Below are 14779 nucleotides of genomic sequence, written 5' to 3'. Positions count from 1 at the left end.
GCCTTTGCAATGTCTGCTTTGATGCGGCAGAAGGCCTGGCGGGCCTCCGTCGACAGGGGGAAGGTTGTGGACTGGATTAGGGGTCGGGCTTTGTCTGCGTAGTTGGGGACCCACTGTGCGCAATAACTGAAAAATCCGAGGCAGCGCTTCAGGGCCTTGGAGCAGTGAGTGAGGGGGAACTCCATAAGGGGACGCATGCGTTCAGGGTCGGGGCCTATAACTCCATTTCGCACTACGTAGCCGAGAATGGCTAGATGGTCGGTGCTAAAGACGCATTTATCCTTATTGTACTTTAAGTTAAGGATTTTCGCCGCAGATGGTGACGTTATCAAGATATGGGAACGTTGCGCGCAAGCCGTACCGGTCAACCATTCGGCCCATCTCGCGTTGGAAGACCGAGACCCCATTAGTGACACCAAAGGGAACCCTTAAAAATTGGTAGAGCCGCCCATCTGCTCCGAAGGCAGTGTACTTGCAGTCACTAGTGCGGAGGGGTAGCTGATGGTAGGCGGACTTGAGATCCACCGTGGAGAAGATCTTGTATTGCGCGATCCTGTTCACCAGGTCGGATATGCGGGGGAGAGGGTACGCATCCAGCTGCGTAAACCTGCTGATGGTCTGACTGTAGTCAATGACCATCCTATGTTTCTCCCCGGTCTTCACCACCACTACTTGAGCTCTCCAGGGACTGTTGCGAGCTTCAATGACCCCTTCCCTCAGTAGCCTTTGGACCTCTGACCTGATGAAGGTCCGGTCCTGGGCACTGTACCGTCTGCTCCTGGTGGCGACGGGTTTGTAATCCAGGGTGAGGTTCGCAAACAGGGAAGGCGGGTCAACCTTAAGGGTCGCGAGGCCGCAGACAGTAAAGGGTGCTATAGGGCCGCCGAATTTAAAGGTGAGGCTTTGCAAGTTACATTGGAAGTCCAACCCCAGGAGTGTAGCCACGCAGACGTGCGGCAGGACATAAAGGCGGAAATTGTTGAATTTCCTGCCTTGGACAGTGAAGTTTGCTAGGCAGAACCACTTCATCTCCACTGAGTGTGACCCGGAGGCCAGGGAGATTCTTTGGTTTACAGGGTGGGTAACAAGTTAACATCGCCTTACAGTGTCGGGGTGTATAAAGCTCTCCGTGCTCCCAGAGTCGATCAGGCAGGACGTCTCGTGGCCGTTGATGAAGCTCGTCGTCATTGCTGTTGCGAGTGTCCGAGGTCGATTTTGGTCCAGCGTCACCGAGGCCAGATGGAGCAGTTGTGGGTTGTGATCGGGCAGCATGTAGTCGGCTGCGCTGTGGGCCTGGGGCCCCATCCAAGATGGCGTCTCCCATGGATCGCACATGGTGGTCGGGGACGGACAAAATGGCGGCGATGGACAAAATGGCGGCGTCTAGCGTGGCGTCCGAGGGGAAAGATGGCCGTGGGTCGGGCGTGGCCCTAGGATAGGTGGGTGGCGGTGAGTGCTGACCGCCTGGGGCCCGAAGGGAAGGTTGCCGCGGCGGTCCGGAGTCGTTGGAGACCGCGGCCACTGCTCGTGTTTGGCAGACCCCCACAAAATGGCCCTTCTTGCCACACCCTTTGCAGGTGGAGGTGCGGGCAGGGCAGCGCTGGCGGGGGTGCTTCGCCTGCCCGCAGAAGAAACAACGGGGCCCAACGGAGTTAGCGGGCAGTCTTACAGCGCAGGCCTGCGGGGACACGGGGAAGGTCAGTGGGGCTGCCGCTGCGGCATGCCACGCGGCCCAGGGGGCCTCTGCGCGGTCAGGCACATAGGACTGCGCATTTCTGGAGGCAACATCCATGGACCCTGCCAGGGCCCGTGCTTCTCTCAGTCCCAGGGTGTCCTTTTCTAAAAGTCTTTGGCGGATCTCTGAAGAGCTCATACCTGCTACGAAGGCATCCCGGATTAGAAGTTCCGTGTGCTCGCTGCCCGAAACTTGCGGGCAGCCACAGTTTCTGCCCAGCACCAGTACCGCACGGTAGAAGTCCTCCAGTGATTCCCCGGGGCTTTGCCACCTAGTTGCAAGCAGGTGACGTGCGTAGGCCTGGTTTACAGGGCGTATATAATGTCCCTTTAACAGTTCGATCGCATCATCATAGTCCTCCGCCTCCTCGATGAAGAAGATTCCAGGGCTTACTCTCGAGTGCAGGAGATGCAGTTTCTGTTCTCCTGAGGGGGTGCCTCCGGCCGTCTCGAGGTAGCCTTTAAAACACGCCAGCCAGTTCTTAAATATCGCAGCCGAGTTCTCCGCGTGGGGCTGAGTTGTAGACACTCCGGCTTGATTCGGAGATCCATTCTTTCAGCTCAAGAGTAGTCTATTAAATTGATGCACGATCAATTAAACTCAAAGACAAGGTAGTAACATAACTGAAGGCTCTAATAGACTAGATCTGTTCCCCAGCAGCTTCGGTACAGAATGATGGCTGCTGGGATGGCACCTGTTCTTATACCCCGCCTGTCAGGGCGGAGCCACATACCGAACAGCCAATGGTAAACTCCTAGGTTTACCCAATGGTCTACAGCCTCTCGGGTACTGCAATACCTGATACTACCACAATGGGGTTAGTGAGAGGGCATTTCAGTTGTACTCTCTATTTCTGCCAGTGCCACTACTGGTTCAACCCAAATTCATACCAACCCCACACTGCCTGAAATGCTGATAGTGTCTGCCTCGCCACAGAATTTTTTTTTCTTCTCCCCTTAGTTCCTTTACCATGTGGAGGGACACCTCCATGTAGAATCATTATGCAGAAGGGGGCCATTCGGCACATCACGTCTGCACCAACCCTGTGAAAGTGCACCCTACCTAGGCCCACTTCCCCACCCTATCCCTGTCACCCCACCTAAGCTGCACATCTTTGGACTGTGGGAGGAAACTGGAGTTTCCACGCAGACACGGGGAGAACATGTAAACTCCACACAGACAGCCCGCCAAGGTCAGAATTGTCCTTGGCGCTACAAGGCACCACTGTGCCACCCTTTCCCTTCTTCTTTTCTGCAGGCTCAAGCCTTAAAAGCTGGGGGAGGAGTCTTTACTCCTGATGAGAATAACCAAGACGGTTGCAGCACATTTCCGGGATGTATCCCCGCACTTACTGCGGGAGTCCATTGGAACAGCAGAGTAGTCAGCTTTGTCATGATATTCAGGTAAACATCATAGCACATACATACTGATGGACAGATCAACGGACCAATCAACACGCACGCAACACCACAGCCAATCACAGGCAAGAGCATACACAGTACAAAACAGGGAACACGACACTTCCTGGGCACTCGAGCAGGCGACAGATCAGGGCACAGAGCTCATAGCAAGCCACTCAGACATCCACCACGTGCTGAGTGCCACTACAAGATAGTATTAGGAATAGGTCCACAGATTCTAGGGTTATGATCGAACCTCAGTAACCAGTTTATCACTGTAAATAAATATTAGCAATAAAACTGAGTTGTACCATTCGTAACCGTGTTGGTTCGTCTGTGTAGCAGAGTACCCAACACACCAAGCTTCACTTGGTGCCATTGGCTCAGTGGGTAGCCCACTCTCACCCAGAGGGTCAAAAGTTCAAGCCCAGCTCCAGAAGCCTGGGCACAAAATCCAAGCTGACATTGAGGGGGTGCTGTTCTGTCAGAGGGTGCCACTTTCAAGATCAAGCATTAAACTTTGAATTTGTCTGCCTCTCTCATAGGCAAGTGACATTACAGTGTATCAGAAAGTGTGTGTGTGTGGTGGGGTGGGGCAATTGTCCCAATGTTCTACCAAAAATGTATACTTCGACCAACATCACCAAAACAGACGTAGTTTTATCTCACTGCTGTTTTCAGGGCCACGCCATGTGCTAATTCGCTGCCGTGTTTCCCTCCAAGTGATTACACCTCAAAACGACTTCACTGGTTCGCAAGTTTTGTTTTGGGACGTCCGGAGTTCATGAACGACGTTCGGCAAATACCGGTCTACGTGAGCAGGCCGAGAAATAATCTCTTGTACTTACATGTGATTGAAAATACTGAGAACGACACCAAAGATCATCTGTGTGATACCGAGGATGACTGACATCTTCATCTTGTAGGAGTTGAGGAAGGTTAGCTTGTTTGAAGCTATGTTCCAAATCTTTGGATTAACAAACAATATTTATTAGGAGCTGTTGGGGTGAAGACAAGTTCTTTTTCCTCATTCTTTCGTAGGATGTTGGCATCACTGACCAGGCCCATCCCTAATTGCCCTTGAACCAAATGACTTATTCGGCTATTTCAGAGACCATTTAAAAGATAAGCACATTGATACGGGTCTGGCATCAGGTGTAGGCCAAAGCATAGAAGGACAGCATGTTTCTTTCCCTTTTCACTGTACCTCGGTACACGTGACAATACACAAATCCAATCCAATACTGAAGCAGATGGGTTTTAATGACAAATGACGATAGTTGTCATTGTCTCATACCGAGGCTAGATTTATATTCCATACTTATTAATTTAACTTAAACCAGCTGCCATGGTGAGATTTGAATGTGCTCGCCTGGGCCTCTGGATTACAAATCCAGTGACATTACCACTAGACCCCTGACTCCCCAGTACAATTTGAAGGTACAAATGATCAGTGATGTTATCGTGCAAACTCTCAAGCATTCCCGCATTAAGTTCCTTTCTCTGTGATTTTAACATATGCGTGCAATCTTTGACGATGACCATTTGATTAAGTCCTATCATAGATTATCATAGAATTTACAGTGCAGAAGGAGGCCATTCGGCCCATCGAGTCTGCATCGGCTCTTGGAAAGAGCACCCTACCCAAGGTAAACACCTCCACCCTATCCCCATAACCCAGTAACCCCACCCAACACTAAGGGCAATTTTGGACACTAAGGGCAATTTATCGTGGCCAATCCACCTAACCTGCACATCTTTGGACTGTGGGAGGAAACCAGAGCACCCGGAGGAAACCCACGCACACACGGGGAGGATGTGCAGACTCCGCACAGACAGTGACCCAAGCCGGAATCAAACCTGGGACCCTGGAGCTGTGAAGCAATTGTGCTATCCACAGTGCTACCGTGCTGCCCAATATACTGTCCCTTAGCCAGTTAGGGGCTGATCATTAGCCCAATCGTGGGCTTCAAATGTTTTGGTTCAAACCGACCGTCAAACGTGTTGCAAAGGCCCATGTACATCAGTTCTGACCAAAGTCCTGATGCTGGTAATTTGCTCATTTGGCTAACAGAGAAACAGAGAAGATAAAACACTCGGAGCGGTGCAGCAGACCCATCCCATGATCTATGTTGGAATGTGCAGAGTAGATAATGTAATATTCCTCACCGGATCAATGCCAAATGGATATGGATTCCCAGAGAAAACTCCTGGCACAGCAGGATCTAACTGTAGTAACAGATTGTTTTCAATAACATGCTTGCTGCACATAACAGAGTGAAACAAAAGGAGATTTGGAGTTATCACATTTTCTGTCAGTGACAGTCAAAAACAAACAAACACTGGCAAATATAGCAGAAGGATATCAAAATCTTGGAAAGAGTCCAACAGAGAGCCACCGATTGATGCCATTATTTGTACAGTACCTTTCATGTAAAAACAACACCAAGATGTCTCACATTGGCACGCTCTGAAAAGTGGCCGTAGAGCCCAAGGAGATATTGTGAAATGAGCCAAAGGCAAATTCCGACACTTGCATTATTTTTTATTTTATTTTTATTTTTATTTTTTTAAAAGAGTACCCAATTCTTTTTTTTCCAATTAATGGGCAATTTAGTCTAGCCAATCCACCTAGCCTGCACGACTTTGGGTTGTGGGGGTGAGACCCAAGCAGACATGGGGAAAATGTACAAACTCCACATGGGCAGTGACTCGGCCAGCACGGAATTTTCTGGTCCCGCCCTTGAAAACATGATTTCCCATTGACTGCACTCCCCATCGCCAGGAAGCCTGTGCGCCGGTGGGTCTAGAATATACCGCTGGCGTGAACAGCTGGTAAATTTCACCCGTAGAGAGGTAGAGACAGAGAGTTTAAGAAAGGTATACCAGAGTGTGGGGCCGAGGCTCCGAAGGCACAGTTATAAACGGTGGATAAAGTGCATGGGGGAGGGGGGGGAAAGAGATGAATGTACAACGGGGAAAGGGCATGGGGAATGGATTGCTTGGACTGGATGAAAGGGCAGGAGGAAGTAAATAGGGTGGGAGGAATTTAAACACATGGATGTAGAACATTATATTTTAGGCATTGGGGCCCCGAGTTTAAGGTCCTTGGTTTATCAGAACGGGATTAGGGAACTGGGGCCTTCTGCCGTGGGAGAAAATAAAATCACAGACCGTGGGGGCATGGTTAGGATTTTTAAAACAAGGGGCTCCCCAAATGAATCGGTCGCTTCTGATAGATGAGTCTGCGCTGAGTTATGAGGTCACAGTTGCCCTTGACAACCCTGAGACGGGGGTAATGAAAATAAATGTAGGTAGGGATTCTGCGCACAATTACTCCCCACCTGGAAAATGGGAATATATGGAGAAGGTTGGGTGTGCATTCCAATAGCCCTCTATAGTCAAATAGCCTCCCAACTCAAGGGTCCAATTTTAACTCTGTGCAGATGGGTGGGATTTGATTGATTTTAAATCTCACTCTTATTGCCCAAGCTAATCCAGGAGGCTGGTCACTTGGCTGAGGTTACAGAGAGCTCTCAATGCCTGTGGACCATAGTTCTGTACCATCGAGACGAGAACACGTGGAGAAACTATTTGTGCTCTAGGAAGTCTCTGCTATGGAACTGACAGGATTATATGGTTCCGAGTCCTCTCAAGCCTTGTTAAATAGAGAAGCAGGCAACCACAGTGCCAATCCATAAATGGTCAGATATAAACAGACCACTGAAGGGAGTAGTCCTGCACCAGTGGTTACACTCGATGTAGCAATGGAGAGACCAGACTGGTGACATCAACTAGAAGATTGTTGGACGAGAGTCAACTCTTCTGAACATTTTCTGTTCTTAACTTGGGATAGGAAAGGTCAATGGTTATACTGAAAGATAAAAGCAAATTACTGCGGATGCTGGAATCTGAAACAAAAACAGAAAATGCTGGACAAGTGCAGCAGGTCTGACAGAATCTGTGGAGAGAGAGGGGAGCTAATGTTTCGAATCTGCATGACTCTTTGTCAAAGCGGAGTCCACAGATGATGTCAGACCTGCTGAGTGTCCAGTATTTTCTGTTTTTGTTAAACCGAAAGGTTTAGTTAAGAGTTTCAAATTTGCAGGACATGGTTGATCACCAACTGCTTTTAAAGAGTTTCATCCCTACAAACTTCTTCAGAAATCAAGCTCAGCATTTGAATATCGCTAATGAAGAACAAAGGAATTACATTTCCTTGGTATTTCTCCCAATTATATTTCGCGGGATATCCACAGGGACCTTGAAGAAATGGCAAAAAAAATATTTTCACCAGTCTTATACTCAAATTACACTGAGAAAATCCTATGTTACTTGGAAAAGTGACCCGTACATCACGTGTCGCTGTTTGCATCTGATCTCACACAGTTAGCGTTTTGGGCAAGTATTATAGACCAACAGATCTTTTATCACCTGGGGTTGGTTGCAAGACTTACTTCCAACTTCCATTGTGAAACATTGCCCGGACATGCCACGAGGATCCAAATATGTTGAAGGATTTTGAAAAGCAATCATTGTAGATGAATCCAGTGTAAATGGAAAATATGCCCATCAACAGGATGAGGTAGCGTCCACTGAAGAAGGTGATCCAGATCTGAATTTGGGGCAACAAGCAGTTTTAGGCTACGTCCCCAGTGCAATAAGACCGGCACAGATCTAACCTTCTACCAACTTCATTGCTCCATCTAGCCACAGTTGCTGTGGATCATTCCAGAATTGTGAAGCTCCAATGAACGGAAAACAAAGCCCGTGGATCATCAAAATAGAGATACCAGGGTTTAAATTAGGTTGTCTCACACAGACTTGGATTGCATTCTCCTGATCGGAGAAGATTGAGGAACGTTTTAAATCGGGTTGTTTAAATTAGGGTTCAATCGGGCCAGTAGAGAAATTACCACCTCTGGTGTGTTGGAGGCTGTGGAGCAGAATCTTAAAATTAGAGCCAAAACATCTAGTGCCGAGAAACATTCACAAAAAAGGATTGCGGAAATCTGAAATGCTCTCCCTTAAAAGTCTCCTTGCTCAATTGAAACTTAGATGGAGATTGATAGATTTTTAAACGAGATAACAGTATTAAGGGATATCGATCCACGTTGGGTATATCGTCATCCATTCTGTAACAAAATGGCGGATCAGGCTCGAGGGGCTGAAACGATCCACACATTTCCCTGTACGAGCGTCATGTCACAAGTTAAATTCAAGCACATTTTAAATGTAGTTGGTAGCGTCACCAATACTATCCAAAGAATGGTGTCATCCCCTCCATCATGAAGCATATAGCGGCAATGGACAATGGCACCACCATGCAACACAATGGGGTTAGGAATGGACATTCAACTATTGCTGTCGTGATGCATCAACCTCACCCTTCCCTCATGGCCTTGCAACAGGCACAAGGACGTAATGGGACACAGTCCCCGCTCAGTTACCTGCTCTCAGCCGGAGGTGTGACTTAAGAAAACCTGTACAGAGAAGTGGGGGGGGGGGATCATGCACCTTATATCCAGAATCACCTGCACAAAGGGTCAGGTACAACCCTCGGGCTATTGGTACCTCACCAATAGTAGCCAGATTTTCACCCTGAACTCAGGCTAATGACATTTCTGCTTCTTGCTAAAAGTACACGGCAATCTTTTCAAAATCTTCACCCACCTCATTGCCACCTTTCTGGGCACCAAATGCTTTCTCATTAATGATCATGATGAGGGCAAAGCCCAAAAGAACTGCTCCATGCCCACAGTCGCCAAACATTACGGCAAATAGAAATGGGAAGGTGATGATAGTATAGGGAGCTGGAAAAAATAAAATATAGAATGGTTTGACTTCTCTCAAACTGTGGCACATGGGATTATACTGAGAAGGTTAGTACATTTAGAATGTTTAGACTGAGAGAAGGGGCAATTTTAGCGTGGCCAATCCACCTACCCTGCACATCTTTGGGTTGTGGGGGTGAGAGCCAAGCAGGCACGGGGAGAATGTGCAAACTCCACAGGGACAGTGACTCAGCGCGGGGATCAAACCTGGGACGCCGGTGCATTGAGGCAGCAGTGCTAACCACTGTGCCACCGGTGCTGCCCCACGCCGTTGTTTCATAATAAATTATTCAAACTGGATGTTCTGTAGTGCATCATTCACATCGGCCAGTCTACAGAACGTGACAAGGGCGAGAGGGCGCGAGGGGCAGGCAGAGAGAGGGCGCGAGGGGCAGGCAGAGAGAGGGCGCGAGGGGCAGGCAGAGAGAGGGCGCGAGGGGCAGGCAGAGAGAGGGCGCGAGGGGCAGGCAGAGAGAGGGCGCGAGGGGCAGGCAGAGAGAGGGCGCGAGGGGCAGGCAGAGAGAGGGCGCGAGGGGCAGGCAGAGAGAGGGCGCGAGGGGCAGGCAGAGAGAGGGCGCGAGGGGCAGGCAGAGAGAGGGCGCGAGGGGCAGGCAGAGAGAGGGCGCGAGGGGCAGGCAGAGAGAGGGCGCGAGGGGCAGGCAGAGAGAGGGCGCGAGGGGCAGGCAGAGAGAGGGCGCGAGGGGCAGGCAGAGAGAGGGCGCGAGGGGCAGGCAGAGAGAGGGCGCGAGGGGCAGGCAGAGAGAGGGCGCGAGGGGCAGGCAGACAGAGGGCGCGAGGGGCAGGCAGACAGAGGGCGCGAGGGGCAGGCAGACAGAGGGCGCGAGGGGCAATCAGACAGAGGGCGCGAGGGGCGGGCAGACAGAGGGCGCGAGGGGCAATCAGACAGAGGGCGCGAGGGGCAATCAGACAGAGGGCGCGAGGGGCAATCAGACAGAGGGCGCGAGGGGCAATCAGAGAGCGGGCGCGAGGGGCAATCAGACAGAGGGCGCGAGGGGCAATCAGACAGAGGGCGCGAGGGGCAATCAGACAGAGGGCGCGAGGGGCAATCAGACAGAGGGCGCGAGGGGCAATCAGACAGAGGGCGCGAGGGGCAATCAGACAGAGGGCGCGAGGGGCAATCAGACAGAGGGCGCGAGGGGCAATCAGACAGAGGGCGCGAGGGGCAATCAGACAGAGGGCGCGAGGGGCAATCAGACAGAGGGCGCGAGGGGCAATCAGACAGAGGGCGCGAGGGGCAATCAGACAGAGGGCGCGAGGGGCAATCAGACAGAGGGCGCGAGGGGCAATCAGACAGAGGGCGCGAGGGGCAATCAGACAGAGGGCGCGAGGGGCAATCGGACAGAGGGCGCGAGGGGCAATCGGACAGAGGGCGCGAGGGGCAATCGGACAGAGGGCGCGAGGGGCAATCGGACAGGGGGCGCGAGGGGCAATCGGAGAGGGGGCGCGAGGGGCAATCAGAGAGAGGGCGCGAGGGGCAATCAGAGAGAGGGCGCGAGGGGCAGGCAGAGAGAGGGCGCGAGGGGCAGGCAGAGAGAGGGCGCGAGGGGCAGGCAGAGAGAGGGCGCGAGGGGCAGGCAGAGAGAGGGCGCGAGGGGCAGGCAGAGAGAGGGCGCGAGGGGCAGGCAGAGAGAGGGCGCGAGGGGCAGGCAGAGAGAGGGCGCGAGGGGCAGGCAGAGAGAGGGCGCGAGGGGCAGGCAGAGAGAGGGCGCGAGGGGCAGGCAGAGAGAGGGCGCGAGGGGCAGGCAGAGAGGGGGCGCGAGGGGCAGGCAGAGAGGGGGCGCGAGGGGCAGGCAGAGAGGGGGCGCGAGGGGCAGGCAGACAGAGGGCGCGAGGGGCAGGCAGACAGAGGGCGCGAGGGGCAGGCAGAGAGAGGGCGCGAGGGGCAGGCAGAGAGAGGGCGCGAGGGGCAGGCAGAGAGAGGGCGCGAGGGGCAGGCAGAGAGAGGGCGCGAGGGGCAGGCAGAGAGAGGGCGCGAGGGGCAGGCAGAGAGAGGGCGCGAGGGGCAGGCAGAGAGAGGGCGCGAGGGGCAGGCAGAGAGAGGGCGCGAGGGGCAGGCAGAGAGAGGGCGCGAGGGGCAGGCAGAGAGAGAGCGCGAGGGGCAGGCAGGGAGAGAGAGAGAGAGCGCGAGGGGCAGGGAGAGAGAGGGCGCGAGGGGCAGGGAGAGAGAGAGAGGGCGCGAGGGGCAGGCAGAGAGAGGGCGCGAGGGGCAGGCAGAGAGAGGGCGCGAGGGGCAGGCAGAGAGAGGGCGCGAGGGGCAGGCAGAGAGAGGGCGCGAGGGGCAGGCAGAGAGAGAGAGGGCGCGAGGGGCAGGCAGAGAGAGGGCGCGAGGGGCAGGCAGAGAGAGGGCGCGAGGGGCAGGCAGAGAGAGGGCGCGAGGGGCAGGCAGAGAGAGGGCGCGAGGGGCAGGCAGAGAGAGGGCGCGAGGGGCAGGCAGAGAGAGGGCGCGAGGGGCAGGCAGAGAGAGGGCGCGAGGGGCAGGCAGAGAGAGAGCGCGAGGGGCAGGCAGAGAGAGAGCGCGAGGGGCAGGCAGGGAGAGAGAGAGAGAGCGCGAGGGGCAGGGAGAGAGAGAGAGGGCGCGAGGGGCAGGGAGAGAGAGAGAGGGCGCGAGGGGCAGGCAGAGAGAGGGCGCGAGGGGCAGGCAGAGAGAGGGCGCGAGGGGCAGGCAGAGAGAGGGCGCGAGGGGCAGGCAGAGAGAGGGCGCGAGGGGCAGGCAGAGAGAGGGCGCGAGGGGCAGGCAGAGAGAGGGCGCGAGGGGCAGGCAGAGAGAGGGCGCGAGGGGCAGGCAGAGAGAGGGCGCGAGGGGCAGGCAGAGGGAGGGCGCGAGGGGCAGGCAGAGCGAGGGCGCTAGGGGCAGGCAGAGAGAGGGCGCGAGGGGCAGGCGGAGAGAGGGCGCGAGGGGCAGGCGGAGAGAGGGCGCGAGGGCAGGCGGAGAGAGGGCGCGAGGGGAGGCGGAGAGAGGGCGCGAGGGGAGGCGGAGAGAGGGCGCGAGGGGAGGCGGAGAGAGGGCGCGAGGGGCAGGAGGAGAGAGGGCGCGAGGGGCAGGCAGGGAGAGAGAGAGAGAGCGCGAGGGGAAGGGAGAGAGAGAGAGGGCGCGAGGGGCAGGGAGAGAGAGAGAGGGCGCGAGGGGCAGGCAGAGAGAGGGCGCGAGGGGCAGGCAGAGAGAGGGCGCGAGGGGCAGGCAGAGAGAGGGCGCGAGGGGCAGGCAGAGAGAGGGCGCGAGGGGCAGGCAGAGAGAGGGCGCGAGGGGCAGGCAGAGAGAGGGCGCGAGGGGCAGGCAGAGAGAGGGCGCGAGGGGCAGGCAGAGAGAGGGCGCGAGGGGCAGGCAGAGAGAGGGCGCGAGGGGCAGGCAGAGAGAGGGCGCGAGGGGCAGGCAGAGAGAGGGCGCGAGGGGCAGGCAGAGAGAGGGCGCGAGGGGCAGGCAGAGAGAGGGCGCGAGGGGCAGGCAGAGGGAGGGCGCGAGGGGCAGGCGGAGCGAGGGCGCTAGGGGCAGGCGGAGAGAGGGCGCGAGGGGCAGGCGGAGAGAGGGCGCGAGGAGCAGGCGGAGAGAGGGCGCGAGGGGCAGGCAGAGAGAGGGCGCGAGGGGCAGGCAGAGAGAGGGCGCGAGGGGCAGGCAGAGAGAGGGCGCGAGGGGCAGGCAGAGAGAGGGCGCGAGGGGCAGGCAGAGAGAGGGCGCGAGGGGCAGGCAGAGAGAGGGCGCGAGGGGCAGGCAGAGAGAGAGCGCGAGGGGCAGGCAGGGAGAGAGAGAGAGAGCGCGAGGGGCAGGGAGAGAGAGAGAGGGCGCGAGGGGCAGGGAGAGAGAGAGAGGGCGCGAGGGGCAGGCAGAGAGAGGGCGCGAGGGGCAGGCAGAGAGAGGGCGCGAGGGGCAGGCAGAGAGAGGGCGCGAGTGGCAGGCAGAGAGAGGGCGCGAGGGGCAGGCAGAGAGAGGGCGCGAGGGGCAGGCAGAGAGAGGGCGCGAGGGGCAGGCAGAGAGAGGGCGCGAGGGGCAGGCAGAGAGAGGGCGCGAGGGGCAGGCAGAGAGAGGGCGCGAGGGGCAGGCAGAGAGAGGGCGCGAGGGGCAGGCAGAGAGAGAGCGCGAGGGGCAGGCAGAGAGAGAGCGCGAGGGGCAGGCAGGGAGAGAGAGAGAGAGCGCGAGGGGCAGGGAGAGAGAGGGCGCGAGGGGCAGGGAGAGAGAGAGAGGGCGCGAGGGGCAGGCAGAGAGAGGGCGCGAGGGGCAGGCAGAGAGAGGGCGCGAGGGGCAGGCAGAGAGAGGGCGCGAGGGGCAGGCAGAGAGAGGGCGCGAGGGGCAGGCAGAGAGAGGGCGCGAGGGGCAGGCAGAGAGAGAGAGGGCGCGAGGGGCAGGCAGAGAGAGGGCGCGAGGGGCAGGCAGAGAGAGGGCGCGAGGGGCAGGCAGAGAGAGGGCGCGAGGGGCAGGCAGAGAGAGGGCGCGAGGGGCAGGCAGAGAGAGGGCGCGAGGGGCAGGCAGAGAGAGGGCGCGAGGGGCAGGCAGAGAGAGAGCGCGAGGGGCAGGCAGAGAGAGAGCGCGAGGGGCAGGCAGGGAGAGAGAGAGAGAGCGCGAGGGGCAGGGAGAGAGAGAGAGGGCGCGAGGGGCAGGCAGAGAGAGGGCGCGAGGGGCAGGCAGAGAGAGGGCGCGAGGGGCAGGCAGAGAGAGGGCGCGAGGGGCAGGCAGAGAGAGGGCGCGAGGGGCAGGCAGAGAGAGGGCGCGAGGGGCAGGCAGAGAGAGGGCGCGAGGGGCAGGCAGAGAGAGGGCGCGAGGGGCAGGCAGAGAGAGGGCGCGAGGGGCAGGCAGAGGGAGGGCGCGAGGGGCAGGCAGAGCGAGGGCGCTAGGGGCAGGCAGAGAGAGGGCGCGAGGGGCAGGCGGAGAGAGGGCGCGAGGGGCAGGCGGAGAGAGGGCGCGAGGGCAGGCGGAGAGAGGGCGCGAGGGGAGGCGGAGAGAGGGCGCGAGGGGAGGCGGAGAGAGGGCGCGAGGGGAGGCGGAGAGAGGGCGCGAGGGGCAGGAGGAGAGAGGGCGCGAGGGGCAGGCAGGGAGAGAGAGAGAGAGCGCGAGGGGAAGGGAGAGAGAGAGAGGGCGCGAGGGGCAGGGAGAGAGAGAGAGGGCGCGAGGGGCAGGCAGAGAGAGGGCGCGAGGGGCAGGCAGAGAGAGGGCGCGAGGGGCAGGCAGAGAGAGGGCGCGAGGGGCAGGCAGAGAGAGGGCGCGAGGGGCAGGCAGAGAGAGGGCGCGAGGGGCAGGCAGAGAGAGGGCGCGAGGGGCAGGCAGAGAGAGGGCGCGAGGGGCAGGCAGAGAGAGGGCGCGAGGGGCAGGCAGAGAGAGGGCGCGAGGGGCAGGCAGAGAGAGGGCGCGAGGGGCAGGCAGAGAGAGGGCGCGAGGGGCAGGCAGAGAGAGGGCGCGAGGGGCAGGCAGAGAGAGGGCGCGAGGGGCAGGCAGAGAGAGGGCGCGAGGGACAGGCAGAGAGAGGGCGCGAGGGGCAGGCAGAGAGAGGGCGCGAGGGGCAGGCAGAGAGAGGGCGCGAGGGGCAGGCAGAGGGAGGGCGCGAGGGGCAGGCGGAGCGAGGGCGCTAGGGGCAGGCGGAGAGAGGGCGCGAGGGGCAGGCGGAGAGAGGGCGCGAGGAGCAGGCGGAGAGAGGGCGCGAGGGGCAGGCAGAGAGAGGGCGCGAGGGGCAGGCAGAGAGAGGGCGCGAGGGGCAGGCAGAGAGAGGGCGCGAGGGGCAGGCAGAGAGAGGGCGCGAGGGGCAGGCAGAGAGAGGGCGCGAGGGGCAGGCAGAGAGAGAGCGCGAGGGGCAGGCAGGGAGAGA

The 14779-nt window shown here is 57.8% G+C and overlaps 1 protein-coding gene across 1 annotated transcript in view; it reads right to left on the bottom strand.

Annotated features, from left to right (window-relative positions):
• The window catches only part of LOC140396129 (V-type proton ATPase 116 kDa subunit a 4-like), a 204280-nt gene that overhangs the window by 50855 nt on the left and 138646 nt on the right, over positions 1–14779 (bottom strand). The window contains exons 12-15 of the mRNA XM_072484282.1: positions 8809–8948; positions 7593–7750; positions 5305–5398; positions 3984–4102 (exon numbers count right to left, since the gene is read on the bottom strand). Of these exons, the coding sequence (XP_072340383.1) occupies positions 3984–4102; positions 5305–5398; positions 7593–7750; positions 8809–8948 (511 nt within the window). The remainder of the gene's footprint in view (positions 1–3983; positions 4103–5304; positions 5399–7592; positions 7751–8808; positions 8949–14779) is intronic.

Source organism: Scyliorhinus torazame, chromosome 19, assembly GCF_047496885.1.
Source record: "Scyliorhinus torazame isolate Kashiwa2021f chromosome 19, sScyTor2.1, whole genome shotgun sequence".
NCBI lineage: Eukaryota > Metazoa > Chordata > Chondrichthyes > Carcharhiniformes > Scyliorhinidae > Scyliorhinus > Scyliorhinus torazame.
This window is presented reverse-complemented; position numbering and strand designations above follow the sequence as displayed.